Here is a 17,485-nt window from a genome sequence, read left to right as displayed (position 1 = left end):
AGCCCTACTACACAAAATTAACTTGTACATTTGTCTACAAGCCCTACTACGCTAATTCTATATTGATGCAAGATAATGAGATATGAACGAATGCTTCTTTTTGGGTGCAACCAGTTTTCTCCTCCTTTTTTATTATTATTATTTTTTTTTTCTAGATTTCAAGGAAAATATGAACTTTGAATTAATTACTGAGATAAACCTTTTGTCTACATCCTGTATAGGCTGTATGCTTAAGGTATATCCTCTTTTATAATCAAATTTCAGTAATTACTACTTATCAAAAAAGAATAAAGAAAAAGCATTATATATTACTGATTTGTAATATATGATCAAGTGCCTTGAAGCAATTGACCAGTATGTCCTAATGCATGAGTTTAAAAGCACTATGGATAAGAAGATACCATGGTAGAACAAGCAAAGGGCAACTATAGTAAGATCTAGGTAGAATAGTTACAGTTTGCCTCCTCTTACTATTTTATTTAGAAAAAAAAAAAAAAATACAAATGGCAAAGGAGTATCCAAGCAATGCAGATGGAAGATTCAAAATTCCAAATTAATGACCCTCCAACCATAGCATGCAAACTATACACAATCTGACCTCCAAAAAAACAAAGAAAGAAAGAAACAGAGACAAGAGCACAAAGAGGCCCCAACATGCCATGTTTTCTGGCTTCCCCATTTTCATCACTGTCTCTCTCTCTCTCTCTCTCTCTCTCTCTCATCATCATCACGAGCCCCACTTCCCTTCCGCCTTCGTTTATGTGTCCCCATTGATCTTCACAGTTTTGGTCTCTCTTCGAGTCAAAAAGCAGAGTAAAAACAGTGTTAGAATCAAAGAAGAAACAGTAGCTTTGCATGATTGCTTTTTACAGCAATTCAAAAGGACCTTGACTCAGGAAAAAACTTTAACTTGAGGGTTGTGAAATTGAATGGGTCCCATTATAAATTGTTCTAATCTTGTTTATCAAGACCAATTGATTTATTGCTTTAGTCGGCCCAACCATTAAGTATGTTAAATATAATAGATTTGTTGAGTGTCTTATGAAGTATAAAGAAAAAAAATAATAATAATTAATATATTTAAGTAGATCTAACTTTATTAACTTAGGCTTTTAGGTTAGAGTAGTGTTTAAATATGTATATTAATGTACTATTTGTAGACTTCCTAAGTGATTCTCTCTTAATAGTTTGTGTTTTTTTTTTTTTCAAATGGCCCAACCATAAAGTATGTTAAATGTTACTCCTGCAGTCACCAGAAAAATCAAAAGAAAACAAAAGAAGATACAATTTTTTTAATAAAGCTTCCTTTCATTTTATTCCCAGAATCACAGCAATTAACTAATGAAGCTGAAATTGAATCTAGACCAAACGAGAATATACAAAAAGGTAATTGAGAATGACTACACAGAAGGCCCGAGAGGCCACATTAAAACAGATGGTTTGGAGGGTTGCAATGCAATTCTTGTTGTTACGTCTAGAAATGCTCTCTCTAATAATGCTAAGCAACCAAGGAACTGCTCCAAGTTCTCCCATTTCTTCAATGCCCTTCTGCTGGCTTGATAGCATTGCAAGGATAGCCAACAACTCTTCAGAATCAAGGAGAAAAGAAATGAAAAAGGATGCATGAAAGTGTCTTTGCTAATGGGAGCTGTCATCATCCATGGAGTCATTTCGGTTACAAGATTGAGATCTTCAATCCTTGTCATCTTGCCTTGACTCAGACTCTGATGTTCCAGAAACAGAAACGGAATCCTCAAGTGGCTCGAGAAAAGACAAACCAGTGAGTTTGTCTGTAAGAAAAGAGGAAAGACAAAATAACCATGGGTTAATGAGTGGATAAACCAACTAAAATTAGCTTTATGCTACGGCAATAATTCGAAACTTCGCTGAGCTCCCTGTGATTTGATATGGAAAATAGCATAAACAAGCAAACATGATGAAGATGAAGAATTTGAATTATATAATAAAATTATAAAAGTTACCAGTACATCCTGAGCTTTTTGCAGAGCTTGTATTGAAAGCAGGGACCACATTTTCGTTCAATGCAGCTACAGCAAAAGGATTTGGTGTGAGATTCTGGGTAGCTGCATGAAAGCTGCCTCTCTTGTGGCATGGGATGATGTTTTGGAGTGATGCAATTAAGGTGATAAAAGGGGAAAAACTCTGAGTAAATTCTTTGTAAATTGGCGCTTGGTGCTGTGTTGCACAATCTTTGGAAACAACAAAATGACCTGCGACATGGTAATGTGGTGAGGTCAGAGGAACAGATTTTGAAGCAGATAGATTGGGAAATTCGTACCAGAATTATGGGGGCTGGTTCATTTAAAAAAATCTGAGGAAACAAGTTTATTTGCTGCGGATGGGGGTTTATATCGGTTGGTTTAGTTGGCTACTGTATAGGTTTCTGCAGCAGTAGATTCACTATACTCTGTTTTATTCAGATTGTATGGGTGCTTTTGGTTTGGGTTATTTTGCCAGTTTGTTAAGAGTTTTAATGAGCTGGTCTCTGCTGTGAGCAGTAGAGCTCGCTTTTGGAGTAGTTGTGTCTTCGATTTGTTGATTAGTAAAGTGAAGCTTATTCATAATAATAAAGGTTAATAATTTTTTTGGTACTTGGGTTTTGAGATTTTTTAATTTTTTCCCATAGGTTTTAAAACATGACAAAACTAGTATCTCAGATTTTGAAAAATACCAAATCACCACCTCCAGTTTGAAAAATTATATGGGAGTGACCGAACCATCCCCAGGGGGTGGCCGGCCACCCCCAGATTGACCTCAGCCACCCCCAAGGCCGGTCTGGGCGTGGCTGCCATGGGGGGTGGCCCCCATAAAATTTTTCAAACTTGAGGTGATGATTCGGTCTTTTCCAAAATCTGAAGTACTGAATTTGTCTTTTAAAAAAATAAAAACATTAAAATTCAGGTACCAAAAAAGTTATTAACCCTAATAATAATAATAATAATGATAATAATAATAATAATATTTAAAAAAAAAAACAAAAAGTTACCTGTATGACATGAATGACAGAGTTGCATTAGGTGGGGGCTTCAAATCATTATATAAGTGAATGAATCTACTTGTTAGCAGAAAGGTGGACTCTGCAGCAATTCCATTGATGCTGCATGTTGTAAGCAGTAAAACTCATAAATTGGAGTCTGATGTAAAGTACTAATGGAAACACAAACTCCAAACTATTGTTTACCTCAGGTAAGAATAATGCTAACCGGTGTTCTAATGGCAATGTGTGGACGAATGGCATTATCAAATCAGGTTTCAAAGTATCTCATAGTCCCAAGCCTAGCCAACAAAAGCAAAGACAATTAAATCCATATGTTAACAAAAAGTAAAAATACATACAATATGAGTACAATCTACTTCACCATGTACCCATGTTAAGTTATTCACAGATCCTGTTTTCTAGTTTTCCAAAACAATTTAACCTAATTACACTACCGGATCGGCGAACAAGAAGCCGACAAACCAATATAAATGATATGGCCAATAGGGGATATCACAGAAAACCACCATCCTGCAACTACCATTATAAATCTACTGCCATCAGGTCACACTCTTTCAGTATAAATCACTATTTTAACAATCTTAAACCGTGGACCATATTAGAAGCAGAAGCATCAGTAATACTTAATAGAGGAGAAAGAATTGCGTAATGGACTATGATGACAAGAGTTGCTTCTTTTTTTGATCCGTAAGTTAGGCACACACACCCAATGAGTTCTGGCAAATTTTCTTTTTTCAATATAATGCCAGTCACAGTAAGCAACCAAAAAATCTAATAGAACCATGACTGGGGCTTTTAGCAACAAGCTTTCAGAAAGCGGCCTAAGCAACTGAGGAATGGCCTCTAAGACTCACCAAAGAGTGCTGGAACACCACCGAGTACTTCTTTTCTGCTGTATTCACAATGAGAACACCAAAGAGCCACCATGGTCCATAAAGACATCTTATCAAACACCAAAGCACAAAGGATGAATTTCAATATATGGAAAGGAAAAGCAAAAAATTAAATAACATGGAAGAGGGAAGTTTGTTGAGCTGGTTCATGAAATTTGACAATAATAAATAAAATACGTACACAAAGCTAGAATTAACAGAGGAAAATATGAGGGGGAAAAAAGACTCTGAAAATCAAAATATTGTCATTGTCTTTGATCTAAGAAAACTTGAAATACTTTCAATTCCTCGCAACATTGTGAGCAACCAAACAGAAACACACGAATGAACAAAAAGGAAAAATACCAACACAAACCCAATTGCCTATCACCATCAACACCAAAACATTAACAAAATCACCAAATATTAAAATCCTAAAATCAAATAAGAAAGAAAGAGAGATAGAGAGGGTAAAATTGGAAATGTACCACCAGAACTCTTCTATACCGTCAAAGCATCACTCTGATGACGTAGTAAACGAGCCCCACACTCCTTTACCTCAATATTGGCTGCCTGTTGTAATTGAAGCCTCAAGAGATCTCCATGTATTCAAAAAGCTATACCCCACTCTTCTCTGGATGAACCACATTTTGGGTATATACACCCAAAATCCGTTTGGCCCAACGGAAGGGACTCCAGGGGCACAAAGGACTAACGGTTGTCTAATTTTAAAAAAACAAAGAGTAGAAGTTTCTTCGGAGTTGGCAAGAATTAAAATTTTAATTTCCCGAAGTCCAAACAAACTGAAAGTTGGTGTCATTCTGTTGGACTAGGAAATTAAATAAAATTTCGGCATGTTAATCCATGGGAGAGTCCCCCAAATTTTAGCGCAGTAAATCAAGATGAAGATGCTAATTTAGAACAAAGTTTGATTATTTGCATAAATTTTTAACTAACTTATTTATGCGCACGCTGAAGGAAGAAAAGACTTTAATGTTACCTATCTATCACGTAGATGCCATCCCGAGATATTGCCCATTTCTCTCAAAGCAGCCCTTGGGTTTTTTCTTTATCACAGAAGCTTCATGTTTAGCAAAAGCTTCTGCAAAAGTTCAATTTACCACCTTATTATTTGCGATGTCTCTTCAATTTTTCAATTTTGTTAATAATGTACCTTACCAACAAATTGCAATTTTGTATGGTAACGACTACAGCAAATACGAAGAAGCAGAGCCAGGCCGAAATTTAAATGCAATGGTCCAATGAATGAACCGACCGGCATGTTGAAATTGGGTGAAATCCTAACAACGGGCTTGGTTCAATGTGCTCATCATCCAAGGCACATGGGCTATTTCTTGAATATGAGGAGATTAATTTAAGCTGCTTGTTAGTTTATTTTCTTTTCCTTTGACAAGAAAAAAGAAATTCATGTCATTTTTCCTATGCTTAGGATTAGGATCTCTTACAATTTAAAAAATAAAATTTGTAAATTCTCAAGATACAAAAATAGGTAATTCATCAAATGACCGACCATCGATATAGTATTCTTGCTCAGGTGTTTTCGCTAATTAAATTTGGAAGCGAGATCCAGTGGAAGAGATGTATATAATCGTAAAATTGTATATAATTATTTACGATTCCAAAATCACCAATACTACACATCTTCTTGCAAGACTTTCCAATCAACAGAGCATCACTAGCATCATAGCTTGCTTTATTGTTCAGACCAGATTTCCTAGATCCTGAATTAGCTGAATCCAATCCATTAACTTTTGCAAAATCTTCATCCAATTCTACTTCAGTGGGCTTGATGTTGATAATCTTCATTCCATTATGATTATCCTTCTCCACATGTGAGAAAGAAGAATGATAATCACATACGTGAGAAAGAGGGATGGGGACAAAGTTTTCCTCTAAACTGGGTTGGAGGAATTTCCTTCAACCTAGTCTATAAAAGTGACGTGTTCATTGAACATATGAGATGCACATGTTTTTTTAATAGCAGAGACAAAGTTAGAATAAATTTTATTAAAAATTCATGCGCATCTCACATATTATTAAAAAAAAAGGACACATGTCACTTTTATAGACTACGTTGAAGGAAATTCATCCGAAGGAAAACTTTGTCAGAGGGATGGGGCTAAAGGAACCAACATTTTTGTTGCTGCCAATAATATCCAAGCTTGTATGTATTGGACCTTTTTTTTTTTTTTTTTTGAATAAATCTCAACTCATTATAATACCAATAAACATCTAGAGCTAAACACTCTAAATAGAAAGAGCAAAATGCTCTAAAACAACAATATTTGAGATACAGCTGGGAATTTCCACTATCCAAATACGATCCATTTGATTCCTAACTGCTTGCTTGGCTAGTCCATGTGCCGCTTGATTCACATTCCTTTTAGTATGCATGACCATCCAACTCCTAGAGTTTAGAACCACCGTAATATCTGCAACAATTTGTCCATGAGCGCACCAGTTCGAAGCTGAGGCAAGAATATCTTGGACCACAATCAAAGAATCACCTTCTAGCACTACGTTATGCAAGCCCAAATCGCAACAAAATTCAGCAGCTCATAATGCTCCAACTGCTTCCGCTATTGCTGAGGGATGTAAACAGTTTAGAGTTTTGCTCAGTGCAGCATGTATTAATCCTTTATGATCCCTCACAATAACACCCAAACCCATACAATTGTTTTTAAGTATCAAGAGCCACATCCCAATTCACTTTAAATCTTCCAAAAACCGGTGGTTTCCATGACACAGGAGCCTCCACCCCACCATTCACATTACTTCCCTGCACACACGGATTCCCTTGAAATTGTAAGAGTAATGCTTCTGCCTCCTGTATCAAACTATTTGGATGAGAAAATACCCCTCCATGCAGTACTACATTACGTCGCATCCAAATCTACCAAATAAAACAAAACAAGAGACAATTTTATGAATAAAGCTTCCTTTTACTTATTTCCAGAATCATAGCAATTAACTCATGAAGCTGAAACTGAATCTAGACAAAATGAGAAGATACAAAAGGGTAATTGAGAATGACTACACAAATTAAGGGCCCGAGAGGCCACATTATAACAGATGGTTTGGAGGGTTGCAATGCAATTCTCCTTGTTACGTTTACAAATGCTCTCTCTAGTAATGCTAAGCAAGCAAGGAACAACTCTGAGTTCTCCCATTTGTTCAATGGCCTTCTGAAGGCTTGAGAGTATTGAAAGCATAGCCAACAACTCTTCAGAATCAAGGAGAAAAGAAATGAACAAAGATACGTGAAAGTGTATCTGCTAATGGGAGTCCTCCATAGAGTCATTCCGATTACAAGATTGAGATCTTAAATCCTTGTCATCTTCCTTTGACTCAGACTTTGACGATCCAGAAACAAAAACAGAATCCTCAAGTGCCTCAAGAAAAGACAAACTAGTAAATTTGACTGTAAGAAAAGAGGAAAGACCAAATAACCATGAGTTAATGAGTGGGTAAACCAAACAAAAATTACATCTCTCTCTTACTATTATTGTTTTTTTTTTTTTTTTAAGTAATGTATTGTGCAGACAAAAAATAAAATCAGCACCAGCCCCTCACACGTTTGGATCCAACAAAAGCTTTTTTTGACAAACATGCAAGTATCCTATAGTGTCAAGGACCGTTCTCAACATCACCTTGCTAAACACAAATAAATAACTAAAACCTACAAGCTTTCTTCTACCCTGGAAATAATTCAAAACTTTGCTGAGCTCCCTATGATTTGATATGGAAAATAGCATAAACAAGCAAACATAACGAAGATGAAGAATTTGACTTATATATTAAGAATATAAAAGTTACCAATACGACATGCATGATATAGTCCCAAGAAGTGGGGCTTCAAATTATTTAATAAGTGGAGAACCTACTCGTTGGCAAAAAGTTGGAACTCTGTAGCAATTCCAATATATCTTCCGGAGTAAATTGACCTTGCATGTTATAAGCAATAGAACTCGTAAATTGGAGTATGAAGGTAAAGTACTAATGGAAATAGGAACTCCGGACTATTGTATACCTCATGTAAGTATAATGCTAAATGGTGTGCTAATGGCACTGTGCGGATGAATGGCATTATCAAATCAGGTTTCAAAATATCACTTAGTCCCAAGCCTAGCCAACAAAAGAAAGACAAAATTAAATCCATATGTTAACAAAAAGTAAAAATACATAAAGTATGACTACAACCTACTTCACCATGTACCCACATTAAGTTATTCACATATCCTATTTTCTGGTTTTCCAAAAATTTAACCTAATTACACTACCATATCAGCAAACAAGAAGCAGGCCAATATAAATGATCTAGCCAACAAGGCATACCATAGAAAACCAACATCCTTCAATTACCTTTATAAATCTACTGCCACCATGTCATACTCTTTCAGTATAAATCACTAATTTTAGCTATCTTGAATCATATGGCACAAGGGACTATGATGACAAGAGTTGCTTCTTTTTTTGATCCGTAAGTTAGGCACACACACCAAATGAGTTTTGACAATCTTTTTGTCAATGCACTACCGGTCACACTAAGCAACAAAAAAAATCATATAGAACCATGGCTATTGACGGGGGATTTTTGCAACAAGCTTTGAGAAAGCGGCCCAAGCAACTGAGGAATGGCATCTAAGACTCACAAAATGACGGGTTTTTGGCAACAAGCTTTGAGGAAGCGGCTTAAGCAACAGAGGAATGGCATCTAAAGGCTCACCAAAGAGTGCCAGAACACCGCCAAACCCCCCTCATATCTGCTTTATTCACAATAAGAACACCCAAAAACCACCATAGAGACATTTTATCAAACACCACGTACTAATGCTGAATTTCACTCTATATATGTAAAAGAAAGCACCACGTACATAACATGGAACCAAGGAAGTTTATTGAGCTGGTTCGAGAAATTTGACAATAATAAATAAAATAAACAAAGCAAGAATTAACAGAGAGAAATATGACTTTGAAAAATCAGAATATTATCATTGTCTTAAATCTACGAAAACTTAAAATACTTTGAATTCCTAGAAACTTTGTCAGAAAAGAAACAGAAAGAAACGAATGAAGAAAAAGGAAAAATAGCAACACAAACCCATATCACCATCAACACCAAAACAAGAACAAAATTACCAAATATCAAAATTAAGCCTAGAGTCAAATAGACGAGAGAGAGAGAGAATGGGTAAAATTAGAAACGCACCTCTAAAACTCTTGTACAATGTCGAAGTTGTAGAGCTGCGGAGTGAGGTGGCTCTGTGTTCGCTCGTCATTCGTGCGCTATTCTTCTCCTTTTCTTTGTCGGTTCGCGTCTAATCCTCTGGGATGGAAACGTCAACATTTTTTGTTTTATCTTAATGCCCATTGACCTGTTTCTTATGAGGCGAATTTTTATCCTCTCACAATTAACCGACTCAATTCATCCAGATGCTACAACATTAGATTTAATTGGGCCTTTGACCAAGAGATTTGGCCCAAATGACTTGCACAAACGAGAAAAATCTTCGAAACCCAAAGCACGTGGAGAAATGGTGTTGAGCACTTGGTACAACTCGGAAGCATCATTCTTATAACGTACTAAACGTGCCCCACACTCCTTTACCTCAACATTCAGGCTGTCTGTTGTAATTGAAGCCTTAAGGGATCGAAATCTAGTAAAGAAACTTATCGGTTCGAACCACGAAAATGGTATATACACCCAAAATCCGTTTGGCCCAACAGAAGGGACTCCAGGGGCACAAAAGACTAACGGTTTTGTAACATCAACTCCATCGTCTTGAAAATGACAAACAAAGTTGGGTAAATTACTATTACTGCCATCAAATATTGTTGTAGAATTCGAATTCCCCTTCCGCTCATCGACCTTGAGTTTTCTTCTCTTTCTTGGATGAGTAGTGTGAGGCTCATGAAATTCATAAACAATAAAAACAGCATACCCCTTCCAGTACTTATCTGAGCCCAAATATGAATGTAATTGAATTGTTCCAAACAAATTAGTGCTTTTAATGTTGAACCACTCTGGGATTCCTGATCCCACCAACGCACGGCCGCATGTTATTTGAGTTAAATCTTGGCGCTGTAAAATAAAAACCAAAGAGAAAAAGATGTTAAAGCTATTACAAAACAATATTATAACTTAATTAATTTAGTGTGTTAAAAAAGAGACTCACACTTTCTTTACTCCATACAAGACTTCGCGGATGCAGATGGAGGATCTTGAAGGCTTCTCCATCATAATCAAAATAAGCTTGTACAACAGAATAATCAATGCTCCTTAATTTTTCATTTGAACTTCTCCACATCTCCATTTGCTTATTATAAAACGACTCCAGCAATGGACAATTTTTTACTCTCAAGTATAGTAATCCCAATGGAAGCTTCGGCAATACTTGAAGCCAACTACAATCATCCAAGTCAAGCTGATGAAGATTTAAAAGTTGAGCCAGCCTATCTGGTATTCTTGTAAATTTATTCCCACTCAAATTTAAACTATAAAGGAAGGATAAGCAATTAAGATCATTGGGGATCGCTCCATCTGATAGATTGCAATAACTCAGATCTAGCTTTTTAAGATTGGAAAGTTGCCAGGCGCTATCTATTATCCTCCTAAATTTGTTCCCAGACAAATTTAAGGAATAAAGTGAGGATAAGCAACTAAGATCATTGGGGATCGCTCCATCTGATAGATTGCAATAACTCAAATCTAGTTCTCTTAAAGAGCTTAAACACGAGAATGAATTTGGGAACAAAAGACTTATCATGGGATCTGGTCCACTACCTATCGGAAATTTCCTTGTAGCACTTCCACCGACATAAAGGTACTCTAGACATTTCATACCACTCAACAGGTTCTTTGGGATTTTCTCTAGTCTTGAGCAGTTAGATATATTGAGCATTCTAAGAGACGACAACCTCTTAAATGATAGTGGTAACTTTTTTATGGCAGTCTCATTCAAATAAAGATCTCGCAAAGATGTCATATTACCCACATTATCTGGAATTTTCTTGAGTCTTGAACAGCCAGAAAGTCTAAAATAATAAAGTGATTCCAAGCTGATCATCTCGTCTGGAAGTCTCTTAAGATGTTTGCAACCATGCAGATCCAACCATGTAAGCTGTCTTAGAAATCCAATGGATGGGTGGACCTTGGACAAACTTGTACAATACATAAGCTCTAGTTGCTCAAGATTTGGGACTCCGCTCAAGTCTGGTGTCTCGATTAAATTTTTAGAGTGGCTCAGGCAAATGCGTTTCAGTTTGTCAAAACTCTGTTATAGAAGACCGATGAATAGTTAGATAAAATGAACAAGATTAAAAGGAAGAAGAAAATACATTTGTAGAAGCCAAAATCTTACCTTCCTTCCATCCCACAATTGTTTGATGCAGCTATTAGGCATTGTGAGCTCAACAAGCTTGTTTGATTGGAAACTCGCCGGCAAGGATTCTAAAGGATATCCCCACCATTCCATAAAGCATAACTCATTGCTTAGCATGAAATTCAAAGGATCTCCATGCCATTCCACCTTTGGAAAGTAATGAGGGGTAATCTGAAGCATTTTCAATTCTTTCATCTTTGAGAAGGCTTCAACATTTAGTCGCTCTTGTTTAAGTAAAGGAAAATTTAGGGCAATGCCTTTAATTGCATCAGTTCCCTATTAACCAAGAAAAATTAAATTAGTGTGGTGGAAATATTAATTTACAAATGCTTAAAATAATCGGCATAAAAAATATACTTCTCTATGTTTGTATCTAGAATAATCCACTTACAATATCATTTTTTAATACGTGAAGGACATCCTCATAATGCCACAATCTACTACGTTCACCAAGCTTCTTAGTAGACTTGCAAGAAACTATTTCTTGACCCATTTTTTGCAGCAAATCATGCATCCTGAAAATATTCCCTGCGATGGTGATAAGAGATTTGTCCACAAGAACTTCGATATTGATGTTCGGATGGTAACCAAAACTTTCTAGTTTGTGTATGGTCTTATGTATGTATGCTCCATTGAAGAAACATGCAATATCTAAAAACAATTGTTTCTGCAATTCCTCCAATCCATTAAAACTTATTTCAAGTATATCCAAAATTTCTGCGTTAGGATTTTCTTTTAGTAAATCTTTGGCACTTTTCCATGCATCCATTCTTCTACCAAATAAGAAGGAACCAAAAACTTCAAGAGCTAAAGGAAGGCCTTGAGCATAATTCACAATATCCATAGACAATTGCACATAATTTTCTTCAGGATGGGGTTTCTTGAAGGCTTTCCAACTAAAGAGTTGTAAAGCATTAGCATTATTCAACCTCTTAACCTCATAGGAATTATTCACAACTCTGTTTAGCAAATGACAATCTCTGCTTGTTATAATGATTCTACTCCCTGGACCAAACCAATCATGGCTCCCTGCTAATGCTTCTAGTTGTTTTACTCCATCCACATCGTCAAGAACAATAAAAACCTTTTTACTTTGTAGTCTGCCCGCTATCACTCTGCTTGCCCCATAGTCATTCCATATATTTATTTCTCTTTCCATGAGAATATCATAAATAAGTTGTTTTTGTAAATAAAGTAAACCATGACTTCTGGTTTCTTCTCTGATATTAGCAATATAACAACTAGCTTCAAATTGATGAGAAACTCTTTCATAAATGGCTTTTGACAGAGTTGTCTTCCCAATTCCACCCATTCCATAAATCCCTAAAAGGCGAACATCATCCAATCCCATACTAAGTAAGGTCATCATTTCCTCCACACGGGATTCTATTCCAACAAAACCCTTGGAAAAATTTGAGAAGTTACGAGTCAATCCATTAAGTATCCTTCTACTAATTTCTTTGACAACTATTGATTCGTGCCTGTAGAAAAGATAGGCCAGTATAGCCATGGAGAATCAACACGCTTAATAATATTGTACAATGTTGAGCTTCATTCAACAAAGAAATGAAAAAAAATCTTAATTTATGATGTAGCACCACAATTAAGGTTTGATTAGCTTGGTTCCTCGTATGGTCTAATAAAAAGCCTTGTGCTTTTCACTAAACTATAAAAAGTTCAATTGATACTTTTTAAGGGTATGATTACAAATGTTATGAAAGATCATGGTGGTAAGTGAAGTTTTTCTTAAATATGTTTACTAGATAATGCTGATTTTGTTAACCAATGCAATTATGCAGGAAATGTAAATTTGTGAGACAATGATAGAAGCTAAAACTATTATTCATTGTCCATGGTCATGGTTGTGTGGATGATTAATTAGAAATGCCAAATGGCATTTTAATCCAAAATTTATGGATTTTAACTCCCTCCAAATATTGTTTATTAGTAAGATTTAATTTGACAGTTGTTATGTGTTCTTGATTTTTTATGAGTAGTGTTCAATTTTATTTTATTTTTATTTTTTGTTATAAGTCTCGTTACTATGTTAATTACTTTAGCTTCATCATATATATATATATATTTTCAACTTCTTCATGAGGTCATTGTTGCTTGTGGTACTTTTTCTACAAAATCTTTTTATGATGAAGATGATGATGTCAATATATGATTTAGCTAGACCCAAAATAAAAAGAAATATATATATATATATAAAGGAAAAGAAAGATCGATGCTTCTGCCACTAGCTAGAAAAATACACGCATATATAGGATTGTTGGTGAGGCAAAAAATGACTAGAAATTTCTTTAATTGGAGAAGTTGGCAGAAATTAAATTTTCCCAAAGTGCAAACAAACTGAAATTAAGTTGCTGTCATTCTGTTTGACGAGGAAATTAAATAAAATTTGTCATGTTAATCCATGGGAGAGTCCGCCAAGTTTTAGTCTAGCAAATTATGATGGTGACACTAATTTAGAACAAAATTTGATTATTTTGCAGAAATTTTCAACTTATTATCTATGCTTACACTAAAAGAATTAGAAAAGACGTTAATGTTACCCATCATGTAGATGCCATCCGGAGATATTGCCAACTTCTCTCAAAGCAGCTCTCCACTTTTGCATCATCTGATTGTCAACCTTGGGATCTTTTTCATGCCTACCAAAAGCTTTTGCAAAAGTCCCTGTCTGGTTTCTTACGTCGGAAGGATCCACATGGTAAAAAATGGGCAAAATTCTCCCCGTGCCTCTCATGCATTCGAGAATCCTGGAAAGTTCAATGAGACACCATCTAGAGGAAGCATAGTTTGGAGAGATAACAAAGATCGCGTACATGGATTCTTGTATTCCTTTCAAGAGCTCCTCAGAAACATATTTTCCTCGCTCGAGCTTTTCATCGTCTCTAAATACGAGAATGCCTCTCTGATTCAAAGCAGCATATAAATGATCCGTAAAACTCTTGCGAGTGTCTTCCCCGTAGAAACTGAGGAAAACATCATATCTCCGTGGAGATGTTGAAGAAGAAGACGAAGAGACTATGTCAGTACTCGTGGACGCCATCGGAGACATACAAGCTGGTCTTCTCTTTTTTAGAAAGTAGATCATGATGCCAATAACCAAAATACAAACCAAATTAAAGCAAACCATCATTGTTAAAAGCAATGCCATAATTTGCAGATTTTGAGAATAGGCTGGATCAGTTTCTATAACAAGGTTCTGGCCCTGGGTATTGTTTATATTGAAAAGGCTTTCCGCGTTGTGAAAAAGCGGTCAACATATATAAATATAATTAAGGAAACTTGCAGGTTACTCACCATTAATGCTTCCTCTCTTATCCACGAAAGTAGAAGGAAATGTCGTGTAAATTTAGTTGAATTCGGGGTCCACCAATTAAGGTAATTAATTTTTGCCGTACGTGAAGTTTCATGGAAATTACAAGTGCTTTACCTTAGCTAAGCTTGGCTACCATGCTTTACTTATATTTTAGTTACTATATATAAGTATTATTAATATATATGTTTTTTTTTAAAGTAGGATGTCACAATATTGTTTTATATGATTGTGATGATCTTCAGTCTCATGTTAGGCTCATAGTAGATCTTGTGTAATTACTCGGATAAACCTTCTTTTTTTTTGTTTTTGTTTTTGTTTTTTTTTTTTTATCTATTCAACAATGGTACTAGAGTTATACGGACAATTACAAATAAAATGGGGTAGACTTTCCAACAACAAAATCTAAACAAAAAAGTTAATACGGAAATTGTAATAGAAACAAACGGTAGGCAATGAAATCAAAAAGGATCCATGCCTAGCACAAAGCGACATACAAAGGTAAAAAATAATTATTATTAATATTAATTTTTTTTTTCAAGTAGGATAACAAATTGTTTTTATGTGATCGATCTTTTAGGCTCATAGTAGATAAACAATAAAACCATTTCATATGACAAATAAAACAACAACATAATATGAAAAGGGAAAAGTACTTGGAAGTTGCAATGTCCCTAGCTAGCTTCAAGCAATTCCCCAACTTTCGGTGTTGTGAAAAAGTGGTCAACATGAGGAAAGTTGGAGGTTACAATTAAGCAATAAAAGAAAGTTGTCTTCGCATTGCTTTTGTGTAGTTGGTCTGCTTCTTTTTTTTTTTGTAGAGATGTTCATCATTGCCAACGATTTCATACTGGGTGACGTTTTTTTATTGAAAAATGTTAGGTTTATCAACAAAGTGTTTTTTTTTAAAAAAAATTACAATATGATGTGTAATAATATGATTAAGTTTATCAAAAGTTGAATTTATTTCATTTTCAATCATATTATGCCACATCATTTTTTATTAGAGAAGAGAGAATCATATATGTATTTTTTTATTAGTATATGTTATGAATTTGTTAAATTCTAGTAATAAAAAACCCAATTCTAGCTTGATCTCCACTTCTACCTTGATTACCTGTCTTACAATATTTTCAAAATATATATTTTTTTATATTTTTTGTATTTGCTCAACTGATTTATATTTTCTGATTTTATGCTGTACGTAATATTGTTCATTAATTACTTAATTGTATTTTCTATTTTAACAGGCATTATTTTAACTATAAATATACCTTTTTTTACACAGTTTGACACAAAAATATAAAATTCTATTCAAATTTTGATCTATTCCTTTCTGCACAATTTCTAAAATACAGAAACTAAATCTAAGTTATGACAACATTTTGGAAAACAAATGAACTTGTACATGTGTATGAAGAAATTCGTGGGCCTAACTTATCTCATAAAACCGGTTCTATAGGAGAGGATTGTTCATTCCTTATAAACATGCCAAAGGTTTTGTCCACAGGCAATGTGGAATTATTCCCCAACACCCCCCTTACGTCCAGGCCCGTATTTTTCCTAGTCCTTGTCATGGGGTAAGTAGTGTGGGCCCCATTCGCCCTGTGGTAGGCTCTGATACCATGAAGAAATTCGTGAACCTAACTCATCTCATAAAACCGATTCTATAGGAGATGATTGTTCATTCCTTATAAATGACAGAATTTTCCTCCAAACTGGGTTAGAGGAACTTCCTTCAACCCAGCCTATAAAAATGACATGTGTCCATTTTTTTAATAACATGTGAGATGCACATAAGTTTTTAATATTATTTATTCCAACTTTGTTCCTGCTATTAAAAAAACATGCGCATCTCATATGTTCAAATAACACATGCCATTTTTACAAACTGAGTTGGAGGAAGTTCCTCCAACCTAGTTTGGAGGAAAACTTTGTCCCCTTATAAATATGTCCAAGGTCTTGTCTACATGCAATGTGAGATTATTTCCCAAACATGTACAACCCCTACTACTCTAATTCTATATTGATACCAGATATGAACTAATGCTTCTTTTTGGATGCATCCAATTTTATCTTCTTTTTTTTTTTTTTTCTAGATTTCAAGGACAAAGATGAAGTTTGAATTAATTACTGAGATAAACCTATTGTCTACATCATATTGCCCCTTTAATATAAGGTCAAGTGTCTTGAAGCAATTGATCAGTATGTCCTAAAGCATGAGTTTTTAAAAGCACTATTGGTAAGGGCAAGCAAAGGGCAAAAGGGTCTGTCACAGCAATGCAGATGGAAGATTCAAAATTCCAAATTAATGACCCACTCACCAACTACAGAAATGGATGCAAATTCTACACAATTATTAGACCCACAAAAAAACAAACAGACAAGAGCACAAAGAGCCCACAACACGCCATGTTTTCTAGCTTTCCCATCCAAAACGGTTTTAAGTCTCTTTTCGAGTCAAAAAGCAGAGTAATTAAAAATAGTGTAAGAATCAAAGAAGAAACAGGGTTTTAAGGATTTGGCTTCCACATGGTAGTTTGGGATGGGGTGGTGGACACTCGGCCAAAATGGCCGCCCTTTAATTTTTTTATTTTATTTTTTAATATTTTTAATATTTTTAATTTTGTCTTGTTTTTAGTTTTTTTAATTTTTTTTGAGTTTTAATATTTTTAATTATTAGTGGGTGGGGGCCAAAAAACTAATAAATTATTCCTTCCAGGCTTCCAGCTGTGTTTTGGTGCAGTCCACAGCTATATGCGGTAGTTTTCACCGAATAAAAGCCAAATCCTATTTTTAAAAGCTTAACTTGTGGGTTACGAAATTGAATGGGTCCCATTAGAAATGGGTCTAGTCTGATTAT

The 17,485-nt window shown here is 35.1% G+C and overlaps 3 protein-coding genes across 3 annotated transcripts in view; 1 reads left to right on the top strand and 2 right to left on the bottom strand.

Annotated features, from left to right (window-relative positions):
• Positions 1-234, top strand: part of LOC132162783 (disease resistance protein RUN1-like) — a 4,976-nt gene extending 4,742 nt beyond the window's left edge. The window contains exon 6 of the mRNA XM_059573012.1: positions 222-234. Within this exon, the coding sequence (XP_059428995.1) occupies positions 222-234 (13 nt within the window). The remainder of the gene's footprint in view (positions 1-221) is intronic.
• A 1,032-nt stretch (positions 235-1,266) lies between these two features.
• LOC132163438 (uncharacterized) lies at positions 1,267-2,440 on the bottom strand. Its single transcript, XM_059573733.1, has 2 exons — positions 1,983-2,440; positions 1,267-1,790 (listed from the first exon to the last, which is right to left on the bottom strand). The coding sequence occupies exons 1-2, from the start codon at positions 2,031-2,033 to the stop codon at positions 1,401-1,403; spliced, it is 441 nt and encodes a 146-aa protein (XP_059429716.1). The 5' UTR covers positions 2,034-2,440; the 3' UTR covers positions 1,267-1,400.
• A 3,655-nt stretch (positions 2,441-6,095) lies between these two features.
• On the bottom strand, positions 6,096-14,498 carry LOC132162782 (TMV resistance protein N-like). Its single transcript, XM_059573011.1, has 8 exons — positions 13,853-14,498; positions 11,686-12,775; positions 11,274-11,570; positions 10,089-11,186; positions 9,122-9,994; positions 7,943-8,675; positions 7,797-7,856; positions 6,096-6,805 (listed from the first exon to the last, which is right to left on the bottom strand). Exons 1-5 carry the CDS (start codon positions 14,458-14,460, stop codon positions 9,338-9,340), a joined length of 3,750 nt encoding a protein of 1,249 aa, XP_059428994.1. The 5' UTR covers positions 14,461-14,498; the 3' UTR covers positions 6,096-6,805; positions 7,797-7,856; positions 7,943-8,675; positions 9,122-9,337.
• Between the last annotated feature and the right edge of the window lie 2,987 nt (positions 14,499-17,485).

The sequence above is a fragment of the Corylus avellana genome, chromosome ca10, assembly GCF_901000735.1.
Source record: "Corylus avellana chromosome ca10, CavTom2PMs-1.0".
NCBI lineage: Eukaryota > Viridiplantae > Streptophyta > Magnoliopsida > Fagales > Betulaceae > Corylus > Corylus avellana.
Note: the sequence above shows the minus strand (reverse complement) of the source record. Positions and strands in the feature narration are given on the sequence as shown.

Bases quoted from the DNA above. Each gene is read 5' to 3' on its own strand.
- LOC132163438 (XM_059573733.1), bottom strand. From the start codon at position 2,033: ATGTGGTCCCTGCTTTCAATACAAGCTCTGCAAAAAGCTCAGGATGTA. The intron at 1,791-1,982 runs GTAACTTTTATA...CTTTTCTTACAG, and splicing joins AAAAAGCTCAGGATGTACTG to ACAAACTCACTGGTTTGTCT.
- LOC132162782 (XM_059573011.1), bottom strand. From the start codon at position 14,460: ATGGCATTGCTTTTAACAATGATGGTTTGCTTTAATTTGGTTTGTATT. The intron at 12,776-13,852 runs GTAACATTAACG...TCTTTTCTACAG, and splicing joins GGATGGCATCTACATGATGG to GCACGAATCAATAGTTGTCA. The intron at 11,187-11,273 runs GTAAGATTTTGG...CTTCTATAACAG, and splicing joins AATTGTGGGATGGAAGGAAG to AGTTTTGACAAACTGAAACG.